The 17,855-nt window shown below is 50.1% G+C and overlaps 1 protein-coding gene across 1 annotated transcript in view; it reads right to left on the minus strand.

Moving 5' to 3' along the window:
- Positions 1–1,295: 1,295 nt before the first annotated feature.
- LOC102374514 (protein-arginine deiminase type-2-like) overlaps positions 1,296–17,855 on the minus strand; it is a gene marked incomplete at its 3' end in the record, with an annotated part of 22,842 nt that continues 6,282 nt past the window's right edge. Inside the window, exons 2-7 of the mRNA XM_006034740.2 lie at positions 12,701–12,884; positions 10,757–10,829; positions 6,522–6,583; positions 4,898–5,015; positions 4,354–4,479; positions 1,296–1,474 (exon numbers count right to left, since the gene is read on the minus strand). Of these exons, the coding sequence (XP_006034802.1) occupies positions 1,296–1,474; positions 4,354–4,479; positions 4,898–5,015; positions 6,522–6,583; positions 10,757–10,829; positions 12,701–12,884 (742 nt within the window). The remainder of the gene's footprint in view (positions 1,475–4,353; positions 4,480–4,897; positions 5,016–6,521; positions 6,584–10,756; positions 10,830–12,700; positions 12,885–17,855) is intronic.

Raw genomic sequence — 17,855 nt, forward strand, 5'->3', positions numbered from 1 at the left:
GGGGGGGGGGGGGGGGAGCTTTGAAATAACATCTCTCAGGGCTGAAATGGGCATATTATATGTGCTAAGTGATGCATTGAGCTGTAACTTCAGCAGCTTCTTCTGTTTCATAACACAGATGCAATGGGGAACTGGAGGGTCAAGTTGGTGCCTAATGGGGGACCCTGCATGAATGGAAACCCCATTGCAGCAAGGAGAAATCTGGAAGTCAGACTTGGTGAGGCACAGGGTTTACTACGTAGGTGCAACAACCAGAGAGACAGGTTCTCTATCTAGACCCGCTCCAAGTGCAACTCCAGCGACCATGGGGCAGGAAATCCTCGAGGGTCTGAGCATAGATCACCATTTTCTTCAGAATTGACAATGGTGACCATCATGGTGCCTTACATCTCCTGGAGAGCGTTAACAGGAGTGTGCTCCTCTTTCCAATGGGAGACTTGATCCCATTATATTTGCACCACTAGGCTATTGGTTGGTGGGCATGTTGTTTGCTTTGCCCATGTCAGGACACTAAAAACCTGCCCTGCCCCCTGCCCGGTGTTGGCACTGATGCTTGTGCAACCTGAGTTCTAAACTTTGCCGCTGGTGTCAGTATGCAGAGACTTCCTGGGCTCGATTCTGACCCTGCTCACACCAGGTTTACGCTGGCAAGACTCCAGGGGAATGGCTCCTGGTTTTTCATGGGATAAGAGGCCTAAGTCAGAAGCATTTTGCAATTGTGAATGAGAACAAAATGCAAAGCCTTGGAGATTCCTGGTGTAAAGGACTATCTGTTACTTTGCATGCAGGATTACTGCAACCCTTCTTGCTTTTTGCTCATAGTTAAAGCTGGAACGATCATTTCTGGGATCAGGGTAAGAGCCACTTAGTCTTCATGGCCCAATTGCCCCTTGACCCTGTGCCAGAGCTGCCGATAAGGGTCAGTGCCAGCTGTGATGACGTGCTATAGATTGTGCTCAAGAAAGGAGACCCAGGCTCACTTCACATGGGACACTTAAAGGCAACCAGTAATACAAGCCTGTCTTTAGCTACCTGGCAATCTCATAGCTCATTCTCCGAGGCACCCAGGCTCCTGCAGTGGCTATTGTAAGTGTTGCACAAAAGCTCATAAGGGGGAAAAATAATTTGCAAACATCCCTGGTTTTCACACATTTGACCTATCCTCATCTGCAAGTAGCTATCAGAACAAATGGCTCCCTAGCGTTACTGCACTGAACTACCCGAGGCTGTAGTCGTTTGACTCTGCTGTGAAGCTGAATGTCCCGATATGACCCCTTCTCCCGTTATTCCCAAACCTCAGTCAACGACTCCAGAAGGCTGACGCTGATGGAGACCAGCCCGTTGAAGCTGTCGTCTGGGAAGCGGAGTCCCTCGACGAAGAACTCCAGCTCCGCGGATCCACCAGTGTACTTCACGCTGTGATACAGCTTTCTCCTGCCCAGGACGTGGATGTAACGGCGGCCAAAGAAAGGATCTAGAAACAGCGGGAGAAAAGGAACATGCAGAAAAGACACGTCTTTCTTATACCCACTCCTTCCAGCTTTGTCACTCTTTGTCCCCTTCCCACCTTTAATTTGGATCTCAAAATCTGTAACCGCAGAGCAACGGGCGGCTGAGAACTACTGGTCTATACGGATACAGCCGGAGACTGTCACTTGCCTCTTAAACAGCCCAGTGTAACAGTTAACAAGTTAATTAAGTGATGAACTAAGAAGCCCAAGTGGCCCACATCCGGGGCCAGTCCGCTGTCATTTGAGCTATGGGAACGTGCTCCGTGCAGTCTCGCCAGGAGAACGTCTTTGGTTTCGGCCTGGGGGAGGTGGGATCTTCATGCCTTTGAGAGCCGTGCTGCGACTGTCCAGCGACCAGCCGCAGGCTCAGATCTGCAGAGAAGATTCACTGGCAGTTTTCCTTTGTGACCCCCAGGCTTTAGGAGTGCTTTGTGTTTCGGGGCCCCTTGAAGCCAAGAGCAAAGCTCCATCATGATGATCCTAGTCTTGACACCGATGACCCTCCTGCATCCACCTTTACAACTAAGCCCGCTGCAGCTGGTCCCTAATCTACTGGACCAGGCTTTGAGTTTTGGTGCTAGGTGGACATGCGGTCGTCTAGCATGACAGCTCTGATCAGGAATATTGGGGAAATCATGCCCTTGGCTTGTCGGGAGCAGAGGGTGCCGCTGTGCTGTGGGCAGGGCACTGCCCTACCGACTCTTGTGCAAACTGTCCTCCGGACAATGCTGCAGGTCTATTAAGCTTCTCTGCCTGGCCTCATGCCCCTCAGCCTTCTGCCTCTGACCCCTAGACAAACTGGATATTAGGAAAAACTGGGCACCAAAGGAGACAGCTGACTTTTTTTTCTTTTTTTATAGGTGTTTAGACAGAAGAATCCAGTATGGGGAGCTTGCTTTTTCCTAGGCCTCTTTCGCTCACGGTCTTATACCGCCCAGAGGCAAGATACACCATTGCAAACTGCAGTGATTTAGTGGATCCAGAACTGGACAAGGACTCAGCAGACCTGGGCTTGATTCCCCATCTCATTCCCTGGCCTGCTGGGGGACCTTGCACAAGTACCATCACTTCTCTGCAGCCTCAGCTTCCGTCACCTGTGAAATGGGAGTAAAAAAAAAAAAAAAAAAATCCAGACCTCCTTTGCTGCGAGATCTCCTGAAGCCTGCCACATAACAGCTAGCCAGGTGGCGCTTACAATTAAAAACTCCTTTGTGATCTTGTTTCTCTTGATCTAGTACAATAATGATGGGGCATGCTCTTTGGCTGTGAACTACCCTGCCTCGCACATGCAGATGCTCCATTTTTAAATCAGCACAAAGCCCAGGTCATGTATGCTCTGGTACAGGCATCACACTGCCTTGCTGTGGTACCTCGGGTCAGCTCTGGGATAGCTATTAACATCTGTGGAGAGCGGCCCCATCATAAGTGCTTGCTCGCTGCTGCATTCCCCGTGCTTAATTAACGTCAGTAGAGAGAATACATGCAACTTCTCAGTCTCTTTGTAATTAGACCTGACAAGTGGACTGAGGAATTTTGGCAGGGGAGAGGAATCAACTCATCACTCGACCATTAACTCGCTCATTCACCTGCTAGTGACCTTACATGATGTTCAGGTGCTTGGCCTGGGGCATGGCCTCAGCTTCTGCCTTTGCAGGAAAGCCTCGTCCTTTCACCACCCAAGCGGATGTAGAAGGCTGCTGGCAACTTGCAGACTGGCACGCAGGGAAAATGCCATGCCTGGTCACGTCAGCACAGGACGGTTTCCCCTAATTGATACGGTGCTAGTGCCATGCAGACAGCTACCACAGGCCAGAGGGAAATGGGCCGGTGTTTGTGGATCCCTCGTTATGTTCTGGTCCAATGGCAGAATCAACGAATCATAGAAAATGAGGGTTGGGAGGGACCTCAGGAGGTCGCATCTAGTCCAAAGCAGGACCAGCCCCAGCTACATCATCCCACCCACGGCTTTAATCTTAAAAAACTCCAAGGATGGAGACTCCACCACCTCTCTGGGTAGCCTGTCCCAGTGCTTCACCACCCTCCTAGGGAGAGAGTTTTTCCTAATATCCAACCTCAACTTTCCTTGCTGCAACTGGAGACCATTGCTCCTTGCTCTGTCACCATTCAACTCTCCCAAACAAAGCAGGGAGGACTCTCCCAGGGAGGATCAAGAAACCCCCAAAGGCTGCAGCAAAGGACACCAGTTATTCAGTAGACGCCCATCACATTAAAAGACAGACCCAAAGAATAACCCTAAGACTAAACAAGATGTGAATGGCATCACCCACAAAACCCCCGTGATACGACTCTGTGCCCAGTTCTTCCTCCTCCCAGAACGGTCCCTACTCCTTGCATTCAGATGTTCACATCCACCCCCAGACTAAAAAAGTTAGAAGAATTGAGGAGAAAATGTTTTCCCACACTGTTTCTGGCTGTGAGGATGTTAAATGGAGGGGGAGGGCACAAGCTGAGAGGAGTTGGAGAGTTTTACTAAAATAGCAAAAAGGATAAAGGTCAGTCCTGACCCATCGTTCTTCTTCAGCTATTCTTGGGGGAAAAAAAAAGAAAAACTTTACATTTTGGGGGAAGAAAAAAAAAAAAAAAAAATCACTGGAGACATTCGGAAAGCACAGTTGACAGCGACCAACTGCACACTGGGTTAATGATTGCTGGAGAGGCAGTTATTTTAGTGGGACGTGTATGCATGGAAAGCCAGAGCAAAGAACATGCAGAGGGCAAGGCCAACAAGAAAAGGACAAAGCTTGCAACCCCAGAGATCACGGGAGCACCATGACATGACGGACAAGGGAGGGGACAGAGAAGGAAAAGAGGCAACACTTACTCTGCACGTAGAAGACCCCGACTTTGTCAGAGTCGGATATAGGAATGTAGAGAACCATTTCGTATCCTGGAGGCAGTCTTTGGGGGCCTTCGGTTCTCAAGACCATCCGAGCCATATCCAGCAAATCTGGGGCCAAAGCAGATTGGAGAAGTCAGAAGGAAGCCTCGTCACTTCTCAGAACAAAACCACAGACCAGGCTCAAGGATGACCCTCAGAAATCAAGGCCTCAGCTAGTTAGGGCAAAAAGAAATGTTTCATTTTAAAACATAATTACTCTGGAACCTGGGGGTTTTGGAATGAGCAACCATTCCCTGGTAGGTTTTCTTCTAGGAAAAAGGCTGCACCCACGTGCTAGCAAATTAAACTCTTAAAGGTGACCAGTGAGTACCACGGACAGTTTGCAAACAGAAAAAGGGAAATCAGGTGTCTGAATTTTGCTCTACTTTATTAGTGAATTCCATGAAACAATTAAAACTGAGACAAAGCCAAGCCCACATTTCTAATCTGATGCTGAGGCACTGGGGGTGGGGGCTGTGTAAAATACCTTCTTTGCTGAATACTTTTTCATCTTCACAATCCAGCATGGAGATCAGAGGATTGTCCTTGTCACAGTTCACTAGCAGGATGGCTCCTTGTCCATCTGGGCCCCAAGTCCAGGTTGCCTGAAAATGGAAAAGCTTGGCTTAGTGCAATGGGTCTCAACCGTTTTAGACTCAAGGCACTGCTGGATAGGCTCAAGACTCCCCTTGGAAAATGCCGGCCCATAGCTTTCACTCTTTTTTTGACTATAGAAAAATAACAGAGCAATTATTTTATTGAAAAAGGACTTAGAAAGCCCAGAGCAGGTCAGAATCTGAAACCTCTGGGTTTGTCTTGTGACTTACGTTTATACACCTAACAGTGCTAACATTGCATGGCACCCCGTAGCACCCTTGAAAGGATCTTAAGGACACCCCTGGTTGAGAATCACTGGCTATGTCTCTCTAGTAGCCAGCTCCAGTTGCTATCAGCCTGCTGGCAACTATTCATAAAGAAAGAGGTCGCTGTGTTCATTGTAGGAGTGAGAAACACAGTTTAGGCAGTGGTCAGGGTTAAGCATTGGCTGAAAGGGCAAATCTCGTGCTGAGTACATGCACCCTCAGTCCTTGCTAATAACCACGCGCTGGGGCAGTGTTCTTCTTTACAAATGAAAGGAGCTTTTTTTATGAAGAGCATCTCTAAAAAGCAATGGCAATCCAGGCAAGGGGAGAAGCCTTCGCCTTCACCCCATCCCAGCACCTGCCAGTGACTTAATGAATGTTCCTCGCACTCCATAATTATGTCTTCATCATTCATTCCTGTTCTGGACAGCTGTGCAGCGTTGTTCAAATAGCAATGAGGAAAGCTGGCCTTTCAGAGAGGGCTCCACAGGCAGGCACTGCTCAGCAGAGCAAAGAGGTATAATTTACTCTTATTCTCCATCTCTTGGCTGCTTTTCCAGGAATTACAGTGCCATGGTGTCAAGTGAACGCAGCTCTCGGTATATCAGCCCAGCTTCTTCAGAAATCAGCTTTCTGTTCCTATTCAGCCAGTACAGAATGCAACTTTCCAGAGAGGAGAGAGGCGCTCAGGCCAAATTTGGGACATCTTGCAATTGAGAGGAGCTGGGTGTTGGAGGTCTGGGTGCAATCCATGCCTATGATTTCCTTCTTGCATTTGCTAAGGGACCCGCATCTCAGCTCGCTGGCAAGGGTACAGACTTTAGGCTCAAGTTTCTAATACTTTACTTCAGAGGCTCCTACTGTGACAGCAGCTACTGCTTGCTGCTGTCCTGCAAAGGAACAGGACAGAAGAACAAGAAGGGTGCTCCTGGCGCCAAGATGACCCATAGGCTCCCATTGTCCTCCTACCCATCTCCAGACTGCAACTTCTTTCAGATTTCATTTTGAACATGACCAAACCCAGAGGAAGGGGTAGAGATAATTGCCCTGAAATAGGGCTTGGCCTCATGGGGCTGGAACAGCAGATGTGGTGTCAAAGGCTAGTTAGCTGCTGGTGCCAGGGATGATGGCAAGGCTGTGTCCTCACAGCTGGGCACCACAGGCTGAGCACAGAGGCTAAAGGGAAGAAAAGCAGCAGTTTGACCAAACAGTGATTTCATCCCAGACCCTTCACACAGGCAGAGTTACCTTCCGTGGGTTGTTCTTTTCCACCACTCCATCGCGGTCTGCATCGACATCCAGAGAGATGCCTAGAAACACAAGAGAACCAGTCAGGTCACTGTTCGCATTTCCAGCAGCATGCAACAGAAAGAAGCAGCTCATCTTCAAACCGAGACTGAGGTTTGGTGCAAGGGACAGTGCCTGTAACACTTTCCCCATGTGAGTGGGCAGTTCGCATAGCCCTGTGCAAAGTGGTGTGGGCTGGGCTCCGTCCAGCCTCCATGCCTCCCCTTGGCCCTTCAGTGCCTACATTGTTATTACAATACCAGTTAATTTCCCATGTAAGATATCAATCACTTCTATAGTGCCCAAAAAAGCTTATCTTGCTCAGGGACTCATGGTAGAGGTGGTATCTTTTATTAGACCAGCTAGATTTTTGCAAAAAAAAAAGTCTTTATCTTGCTCAGGTGCAGGACAGGCAAAGGGACTGATTCTGCTCTTAGCCGCAGCAGGTGGAAAATCAGGAGCAACTCTGCAGGAATAGATTTGCTACAAATTTTTATGGAGGCAAAGGGAAGAAGAATCTAGTTCCTTGGTCCAGGAGCCAAAGCATATTGAAATGGATGGATAAATCCTGTGACTTCAGGGGCTGAGCTTGGGCCCCAAGGCAGATCCAGCAGGCCTCAGTAACTACCATGCAACCTAAGCATGTGACTACATTGCTGTACAGCATATTTTGAGTAGCCAGCATTATCATTAGCAAGGGAAATAACACACAGGTTAACAGTATAGGGAGCTTCCTAGATGGTTTCATGATAGGAAAACAGAGGCTGGGTCACACAGGGCTGACATTAGCATTTCCTTTCAACATCTTGTTTTGCCATGCACTAATTATTTCAACACGCTGCATTGCTGGCAGTTTGACAGGGCTTCTTTTTTTGAGGTTTTTGATAGTTGTGTAAATAGCTCACGGTGCAATTAGGTTCAAGTCAGGGCATTATGAATCCCTGCTTGTTCCTGTGCAGGCTGCCGGCACTATAATGCACCTTCTAGCTTACCATAAAATTACAGAATCATAGAAAATTCAGGTGGGAAGGGACCTCAGGAGGTCACATCTAGTCCAACCCCCTGCTCCAAGCAGGGTCATCGCCAACTAGATCATCCCAGCCAGGGCTTTGTGTAGCCAGGTCCTAAAACCCTCCAAGGATGGAGAATCCACCACCTCTCTGGGTAACTTGTTCCAGTGTTTTACCACTTGCTCTATTCAGCACTGGCAAGGCCTCAGCTGGATTACTGTGTCCCGTTTGGGGTCCCACACTTCAAGCAGGACGTGGATAAATTGGAGAGAGTCCAGGGAAGAGCAATGAAAATGATTAGAGGCATGGGAAGCATGAATTACAAGGAAAGGCTGGAAGAGCAAAGGTTATTTAGCTTGGGGAAGAGAAGACCGGGGCTGGGATTTGAAAACGGTCTTCAAATACCTGAAGGGTGATTATAGAGAGGGTGGGGAGAGACTCTTCTCTGTGGCTGTAGGGGACAGGACTAAGAGAAATGGCCTCAAGCTGCAGGAGAAATTTATGGTGGAAACTAGGAAGAAGTTTCTGACTACGAGGCTGGCCAAGCAGAGAAGTTGTGGGATCTCCATCCTTGGAAGTTTTCAAGAGCAGGTTGGATAGACACTGGCCTCTGATGGTTTATTCAGGGAGGCTGAGCATGGGGCTGACATGCAACCTCCTGAGATGCCTACTTTCCTATGATACTATTTGGGCCCTGAGGCCCCGATCCTGCCGTCAGATGTTTGCAGAGGGATGCCTGCACCTATGTGGAGCCCCACTGAAAGCAATGGGGCTCTGCAAGATGGATCCTTGTGCAGGTCTGGGGCAACTGGGCCTGAAGTAAAACTTGAGCTCTTAAACACCCCAGGACTTTTCAAGGGAAGGGAGTAGAGTTTCTCAAGTCATTTTGTACAGCGCCTAGCACAACAGGCCTTCGTGGGGATGGGTCTTGTAGGCACAATCACAACAGTGAACAGAGCTCATCTTGGCTCACAAGCCAGACTACCACTTGTGAATTAGCCACTGTCAGTGGTCTAATTTACCACGATAAAAAGACTTCAACGTGTATTTTCAGACATGACTAACCTAGTGAAATGGTGGTTTTTGGCACCGTTTCGTGGCGCGCATCTAAACAACGTGTACCGTGTACAAGCGCCCTTTGAGACCACATGGTAGGAATGATTTCGGGTATGCATACACAAGCAAGTTAGCATGGCATCAGCTAGGGGTAAGCTTGCTCCGCATCCACCGAGGGGTAAGGTGCTGCATGATTGCCCTGGGCAGGGGCAGTTCTCTCAGAGCCGGTGATGCTCTGGGAGTTCACAGCTGGAGGCCACTCGCCCCATCCAGTCGAATGAATCTGTGCAATGATGGGCTTGGTGCAGCGCTCAGCCAAAATATTCAGTGTCTGCTTCCTTGTATAGAAGTCAGTGGCTGTAATGCTCTGCCCCGGGGGTCTCGTATGGCAGCACCAGATTCCTCAACAAAGCCGCCTGTTCCTCGCGCCCCCTTTAAGCTGTGCTCCCCTGGGGCCATCTAAACTCCCTGCGTCTTCCCCACCATGTTCACATGGAGTCATTTTCCACCGCCGCCTGGGCCCGGAGGGAAGGCTGTGGCATATCAGGTTTCCCGATGCATTTTGAGACATCATGTGAGACACTTCTGTCCCCCTGTAAGCTGTTTTGCTGCTAAGGCAACAGTAGGAACAGCCTGCGTGGCTATAGTTAGTTACTATCAAGTGAATTTTACAAGGAGAGGGGGAAAAAAAACCCCTCCAAACACTAATAGACCTCCAGCCTGAAGGAACAGAGCCTCCGTTGGAGATGGCAAAGGCACATGAGCACCGTTTCCTTAGCACCAGCTATGCGCAAACCAGACACCAATGTTCTGCGCTCCATTATATCAGGGTAAGGCAGGAGACTCCATTGATACTATCTGGACTTAAGAGGCTATGAGAGAGATCAGACAACACTTTGCCCTTGTACATTTACAGCAATAACCAAGATCCATCTAGGCAGAGAAGGTCAAAGACTTGTATTTCTGTAGTGTGGGAGAAGTCTAGTGGAGACCGGGGCCCCATTTTGCTAGGTGCTCTACATACCGAGGGTACATCTACAATGCAATCAGAGATGCAATTGCAGATGTGGACATATCAGGTCTAGCCTTAACCTACCCGTGTAGCTTTAGTGTGGTGAAGTTACAGCAGCAGACCCCCATACAAATTAGGGGCTTGAGCACTGGCTTGTACTCATATATTCAGAGCCATAGTCTGAGACCATACTTACCCTGAGAAACTTGCAGCCTAAAGAAGCAAAGGGGTGGCAGAAAAAAATCTCTATTTTCCAGATGAGAACCGAGATGCAGAGCACTGAAGGCTGATATTTTCAGGGGTGCTCAACATCTACCGCTGGAGCTAGATCGTCAGTAAGATCCCACTTACTACTCAAGCACCAAAGGTGAGATGCTGGGTTTTCCCAAGAGCCCAGCAGGCTGGGTGATTGCATGCTAGTTGCTCTGCCATTTTGAAACCCTGGCCGCTGGCTGTCGCACTCTCCTGAAAAATCAGGCTCTTATTTTGGTTTGCAAAAAGGAAATAGTACTGCTTTGAAAACCTGGCCTTTAAGAGACTTGCAAAGATCCCAGAATGAATCTGTAGCAGAGCCAAGAATCACAGAAAATGAGGCTTGGAGGGACCTCGGGAGGTCACATCTAGTCCAACCCCCTGCTCAAAGCAGGATCAGCCCCAACTAGATCATCCCAGCCAAGGTTGTATGTAGTTGGGTCTTAAAAACCCCCAAGGTTGGAGACTCCACCACCTCTCTGGGAAGCTTGTTCCAGTGCTTCACCACCCTCCTGGTGAGAAAGTTGAATGGATCTCCCTCTCAGTCCCACTTATGGACCTCAAGCACAAGGCCATGCCCCTAGGCTGAGAGTTCAGGAAATTTTCCAGCGTTCATCCTTCGTCCTTCTATAGCACCTTCCCCTAGGGATCAAAGCCTCCCCAACTCTTCCAGGCTTATCAGAATCATTAATTGCATTTAGGGATGGTGAAACCACGGCATAGACACTTGCCTACAGGTGTGGCCAGGCCATGTCTCCTGGCTCATCATTACACGCCTGAGTCATGAGACGAAGGGGGTGGGCTGGCTGTTGGACTGGGAGGAAAACTGCAACCATCCTGTGGAGCTCACTAGGGCTAGCACTTACCAATGCCCGTCAGGAAGATGCCGGCGTGGTCTACAGGGTGTTCTCCATTCTCGCTGTAGTAGTTAACATTTACCTGGAAACACAAAACACAGGCTCTTGAGAGAGGTGCCAGGAGGACCGGAGCATGGCAGGTGACACCCAACAGGGGCACAGCACTAGCTGCCAATTCAGACGTCCCTCTCCAGGATGCATTGGCTTCATGTCTGCCTTGACTGCTTCTATCTCCCCATCTTGGGCCAACCTGACTGCCTTTGGATGCTGGCTGGTATCACCAGGTCAGCATGGTAAACTTACTGTGCCAGGCAGCCCTGCCCTCAAGCAGGCACCACGGCTCGGGGCAAGCTGCCTGCTAAACCAGAGGTAGCCAGGATGCGTGCTGTGATACCCTGAGCAGGCTAATTGGCATGAAAGCAGGCTAATTAGCACTGTCACATGAGTGCCTCTCAGCCAGCCTGGAGTGCCTCAGAGACATGGCTATCTTGGCTCTGGGTTAGGAGGCAGCTTGCCCAGCACAGCACAGAGGCCAGGGGCAGTAAGCCTGCCATGCAGCTGAGCACACGTGTTGCCCTGTATCCCTGCACTGCACAGCTCTCAACATCAGGCCATGTTATCTTTGCTCTTGCCTCGTCCCTCTCCTGTCTCCAGCACTTCGCTAGGAGGCAAATGATGCCACTGAACTGCTGAGCAGAGATGGAAGACCCCAAATTCTTGGTGCAACAGGCCTTCGTCTGAAAGAGGGAAGGCAAGCAGAGGCAGGGAGATCTGCAGGCTTGAGGAAGGGCATGGAGGAGATGCCAGGAGCAGCCCGCTGCCCTGCCTGTCAATGGGGAGAAGAGGTCAAGGGATTGCCCTTGAGGCCACTTCTGTCTGCTCCACTCTTGCACTTACCCATTCCCCCTATTTGAAAACTGCTCCCACACCCCCTGTATTGCAAACCTTGCATGTGGGGGAAACAGCAAATCCTAACAAGGGTTGCAAAAGCTTCCAAGGAAGCGTCAAACTTGTGGCAACCTGACGGTGCAGGTCTTGGGATTTTTTTGTGCTGGATGCTGCATTACTGACCTTAGCCACTGAGCATCCCCAGCAAAGAGCATGTCAGATGGAGCCCACCAATGCCCTCAACTGCACCATGATCAACTGGCCAGTAACGCCGCAGCATCTTCAACCAAGAGACTTCAGGTACATAGCCCTGTTGGCATTGGTGCCATCTTAACACAGATAAACATGGCATCTGGCGTTCCCTGCATGGTTTCTCCTGGTACCAGTTACAAAACAGCAGGAGGCAAAGAGAAAAATGAGGCCACTTGCAACCATAAGGGGCTGTGAGCCTTTCTTCCTTGACCTCAGCGCAGCATTCTTCATCGTGATCACAGACCACAGGTCTGCATTTAAGGTTTATTAAATGCACCTGCATTTAATAAACTGCAGCCGAAGGTACCAGTCAAACTCTGCACCTTGACCAAAAGTGCAGTTAAGTTAGAAAGGAGCCATCCATTGAGCCCAAACTTATGTCACGTTGGCAAAACCAGACTGGATCTTCCGAGCCTGGTGGAGGACACGTGGGAATGGAGCCATCCTACACAAGCATCCTTAACCAGCACTGTGAATTCAGTGCCGATCAGACCCAGGGGCACCATCCATCTTCCTCTTCGGCATGGGTAGATGTGCTCAGGACACTTTCAATCCCCGAATCCTTCTGGGATCTACTCTTCCATTGCTGCTGTCTTTTCTTGTGCACAGGAGGACTAACCCTTGTCCAACTCAAATCGTAAGAGATGGGGTCAGAAACTCCCATCGAGGAATGAGAACCAACACCAGCTTGTAGCCATTCGTGAAGATGCATCCCCCTATTCCTAGCCTGCCTAAAATTTCCAGTTCCTCTGAACATGCCCCATTTCCAAGGAGCGCCCAGGATACCCTGCGCTGTCCCCAGTCTTCCTTTACCTTGTTATCGTTGACCTCTGTGCTGGCTTTGCTCATGCTGAGTCTCAGGGTCGTCCCCTTGTCCAGAGGCCATCGCTTTGCTCCATTTGCAGGGATCTCCTCTGTTTGGTCATTTGTAACAACCTCCACGCGAACCCCGTCCGTGTGCTTCACGCTGAACGACACGGCATCGGCAGGGGCCGCTCTGCAACGGAGGGAGGAAAGGGAGGCGGTCAAAGGACTCTGGAGAAAAGAAGCCCCTCTGCACCAACACAGATCCCTTATCATTACCAAGGGAAATAACACACAGGTTATTTCGGCTTCTGGGTACTGCAGAATAACACACTCATCTTCTCCAGATGGTCCCTGATCTGGGTAACCAGGATTGTCCTTCCCCATCATTAAAAAAAATCAGCCCAAACTCTAGCTCATTAAGATAGGAAATGATGATTGCTTTGATGGCTTTCTGTTGCGTACATGAGAGGAGCGGTGCATTCAAAGAACTGGAGCACGGGGCTAGCAATTGCGGGGCCTGGGTTCTCCTTCCCACTCACCTACTATCTCCATGTGTGCCTGCAATCTTGAAAGTCACTTTGACTTGCATTTTAAAAATCCTGGAGGTTTTTAAGGCCCGGCTAAACAAAGCTTTGGCTGGGATGATGTAGTCGGGGGCTGGTCCTGCTTTGGACTAGATGTGACTTCCTGAGGTGCCTTCCCACCGCCATTTTCTATGATATTGCGACCAGCAATTTCTCCATCTGCCCCGCCTTTGCACAGAACAATTCAAGATCCCCAGTCAAAAGACACTCAGAAAGTAGAAACTCCCTAATATAAAGGGATTTGTAACAGTTTGGAAAAAACTCCACTATGAAACCTTAATGTCCAATGCTTTTTACTTCTACGCATAAGACTGTGCTTCCTAAATTCAACCACCCCCCGTTCCAACAAACCGAGGCACCCATGCAGCTCAGATGCTGAAACCCTAGACAAGTATCATGCATCTTTCTGGACATTTGCGTACAGGCTGGAAAAGATAGAGCCTGCCCACATAGCTGAGCTCGGGGAGGACCCTTTGGATGGAAAATGGAGCTCTGCTCTCATTATTAAAGGGTTTGCTCCGGAAATGGATTAAAATGGGTGCGTCCACTGGTTGCAACAGATTACGATGCCTGCTTCCAAGATTACAGTAGCATCTATAGAGCCCAACCGCAACCAGAGCGAGGCTCGGTACAAGTGCAGCAGAGACAGGCCAGCGCTGGGACTGCAGTGTGGGCAATGCACATCCTCACACTCCTCCTCTCCCTTCCCTCGGACCACAGAAAGGAAGGAGAAGGACCCCTTCTTCCTCCACGGACCTGTCCAGCCCAGCCTCTCCCATCTCAGCACTGAAACCAGTGTCACCATCCCACCAGTGACCCTGCTTGCATATTTTAGTCCTTTGTCTCATCCCCTCTCCATCCTGCCTACTCAAACTGCAAGCTCTGTTGGGCAGGGGGTTGGCACTAAAGTGTAGTAGCACCAGCAATGGGAAGCAAAAGCAACCCGATTCATAATGGTCTCTATGTGAAGGGTACCACTGCACTCCAGGATCTCTTCTACAGTATGCACAATTCAGGATGCAGTTATTATCAGCCGCTCACCTCTGTGTGCAGAAACCATGCCTTCCTCAAGCCAGACAAAGCCATGACTCCTTCATGAAGCCCACGCTGGCACCAAGTTTCAAGTGCCGGCAACTCTCTTTGCCAGCTGCACCTTTCAAACACTCTAGTAACCAGCCTTTAGGACCTAATGTCTGCCCAGTGCCATCAGGCACAGACAGACGCATCAAATCTATCAACAACGGATGCCAACGCGAGCTGTTACGGGGCAACTGCTATGCCCACCTCATTCTGCAGCTATGCAAGTGTAGCACAAAGCGCTTTAACCGCTTCATTCGGGCTCAAAGTGAGTGCAATTTAGCTCGCTTGCATAGCTCCAGGGTCTTGCTGATGTAGCAGATAGGATGCGCCAGCTGTTAACAGAAGCGGATCCCCCTCCCCTTTTAAAGCAGTTCAAAGGTATGTTTGTCCTGGCTGCAAGATGGGACCCAGAGGTTAATGTGGCAAGGGGCTGAATGTAAGGCTCCATGCAAATATTAATTCAGATGAATCTGAAAGTACTCCTCTGGGACTATATTTCCCCAGTTGGAGATTCCCTGCTGCCAGGAGAGATCCTGCCCAGGAAAGTGCAAGCGGTCGCAACAGGGCTGTGGGCACGCCTGCGACTAATCCAGCCAAGTGGATGCTCAACGAAAGATATATCTGCCAGCTCTTGTTACAAGTCATTTGGTGGTTCCCCTGCGCCTGCCCGCATAGCCCGCTGCTCCGGCGAATCTAGGATTGCAGCTGGCCCAAGCTCCACTTCTGTGAAAGACGCGTATTTTGAATAGTGGGGCCTACCAGGGCTCAGGGCAGGAAATCTTTCTAGGAACTCATTTGCACTAGCGCTACTCCCAGCCAAAGCATGCTGGCACCTGTTAGCCGCGTGAGCCGACACAGGGTCTGGGCTGTTCTCCTTCTCTTTCTCCATCCCCCAAGACACCCTCCGCTTTGCAACCACCTGGAGATGACACCAAGAGGAAGGAAGAGGGGACATAGCTGCAGAAAGGGCCGAGGACGAAGCCCATGAGCTGGTCCAAGTCAGGAGAGAAACTGAAGTCCTTTATACTATGGGGTGATGTGGGCCCGATCCTTTCTTCCACTGTCGTCAAAGGCAATATGGCCAAAGACTCAGTAGGAGCAGGATCTGCATTGTCCCACAAGTCTGCAAGCTCAGCTGTGTGGTTTCAGACCCAAATTAAGGACCCAGCCATATCCACTTTGCTATCAGGCAGATGCTGGCCATTCATTTTGGTGCAAAGGAGTCTCCAGGGGAGCGTGGAGGAGGTCTGTGGGGTCTAAGCATTCAAAATTCCCCCAGCCAGATAGCAAAATTTGGTGAGGCCACGTCTCAGCAGACCTCTTGGCACCTCACGGAGTCTATCGCAGTGTAGTGTGTTCCTGGGGATATAATGGGGGAAGACAGCGTAGCGCTGCAGTGTTTCCAGCCATTCCCCTCCACCGGGAAGAGACTCATCAGCAACCGGCAACATGACCCTGATGTTACACCCCTGCATCACTCATTCTGCGCCAATGCAGTTACCACTGTTACTATGATGGAGATGTTTTATGGCAGGTCAGCCCCTGCCTGGAGAGCAGCTGGCTCAAACTCAGTCTCAGTGACCACGTTTACACTTTACTGCACAGTAGACTAATCTACTATGCAGTAAAGCGTCACCGTCTACACATGCAGGCACTTACCGTGCTGTTGTCTACTGCACAGTAAAGCTAAATAGTATTAATTGCACATGTAGACGCACCAGTAAGGCTGAAAGGATACTTATTGGAAGGGGAAAGGAGGAAATGCTTTGAGACCCAACCAGGTCATTGTTCTTCCGTGGAAAAAGGCAGAACATCTCAGAGCCCCGGGAGGTGTAGTTGACCCTGGATTGTCAGGTGACATCGCCGATTAAAAATGCTTCCCTTCACCTCTGCCTTTCTTCTTCCTGTTGGAAGAGCATCACACCAGACTGATCCACTTCACTCCCCAAGTGGAAAAGTGTCTCACCGCATCAAGTGAGGGTGACAGTCTGGAGAAGTCATCATGAAGAACTCAGCAGCGCAGTCCCCTCCACTGGCTCCAGGTCTGCTCCAGCTGGGTTGGCCAAGCCCAAGTGCTGTTTTTCAAGACCATCTGATGGGCTGCAATTAGTTGACAGCAGCAATCGCATCAAATCATAGGCTGGAAGGATTGTTTGATGTGCTAGACTCCCAGGGGAGCTGAGTAACGTGCTGAAGACTGCAGAGCGCTCAGAAGGGCTGGAGGGGTCCTTGGGATGTCACATCTAGTCCAACCCCCGGCTCAAGGAAGGATCATCCTCACCCAACCCATCCCTTACAAGTGCCAATACCTGTGGCCCACTGAAACATCAGCCCTCTGGGGAAAGCCAGCCCATTGCTCTTTGTGAGCGGCACAGCTACCTCTGGACCAAGCTCCTGGACGAAGTCAGACCACCTCGAGTGTCTCCACACTGAGCCTCCTTTCTCCCAAACCCAGAACTCAAGTATGCCCCAAGGAACTCTCCTGGTAGATAAGGATAACAGTGCTGCAGCAGCACAGAAAACCTGGCAGATATTTTGCCCGCTCCTGCAGGAGATTCTTTTTGGAGCTTGCTGGGCGTACACGTTTCCATCATCACTGGGCCAACCTCACCCTTTTGACCTCTATGGGGAATTTGCCTCTAGCTTCAGGATCAGGATAGGGGCCCCTTTGACTATATGGCCTGATTAGGAATTAATCTCCGAGGTGCTGAGCTACTTTAATTATTGCCAACCCCAGTGGGAGCAGAGATCTCTGCCCCAGTCCAAATCCAGCCCCAAATGGAGGGGATCATGGACCAAGGAGCTGCATTTACCCACCTGGCACAGAACCGCTTTACCCACCCACCACACAGGGTAGGGAGCAGGGACCCTGTGCTGCACCTGGCCTAGGCTACAAAATGCTCTTCATTGCAACCATGCAAGCAGCTTAATGGTCAGCCCAAGTTACGCCTGGGAAGTCTGACATGCAAGAGCTCCCGACATGCCCTGCATAGCTGCTTCCTCCTTGGTGTCACTAAAATAACCCAAGGGCAAAGCTCTCATAGCAGATTGATGCTGGCAGAGACGGATTCAGTTTCCTTTTGGACCCAGGCATGTAGGAAAAGACACAGCTGATGTACAGAGGGTCATATGGAGGGGATGGCCTCTCTCACCAGGAGATGGGCTTGCTGGCTCAGATAGAGCCATGGCAGGGAGCATCTCCCCCTCTTTGCAAATCGCTGAAGCTGATTACTATCCAGATGTTTCCTTGCCTTAGACACTGCTGCGGGATCTGAGCATTTTGCAGTCTTCAATGCACTCTTCTCCCCCAAGTGGCAGGGCCCCCTTGTCGAGATGGGGGAAACGGGGGCCGGGTCCCCACTGGAAACTTATAGAGCATGGCAGTAGCAAGCTCAAGGGCTAGTTCCTAAATCAGAAAGACTGTGGCACAGCACCATGGGTCATCTAAGAAGCACAGGGATAGGTTAATTAGTGCTAATCAGTCTGCCAGAACGTCT

This window comes from Alligator sinensis, unplaced genomic scaffold (assembly GCF_000455745.1).
Source record: "Alligator sinensis unplaced genomic scaffold, ASM45574v1 scaffold1782_1, whole genome shotgun sequence".
Lineage (NCBI taxonomy): Eukaryota > Metazoa > Chordata > Crocodylia > Alligatoridae > Alligator > Alligator sinensis.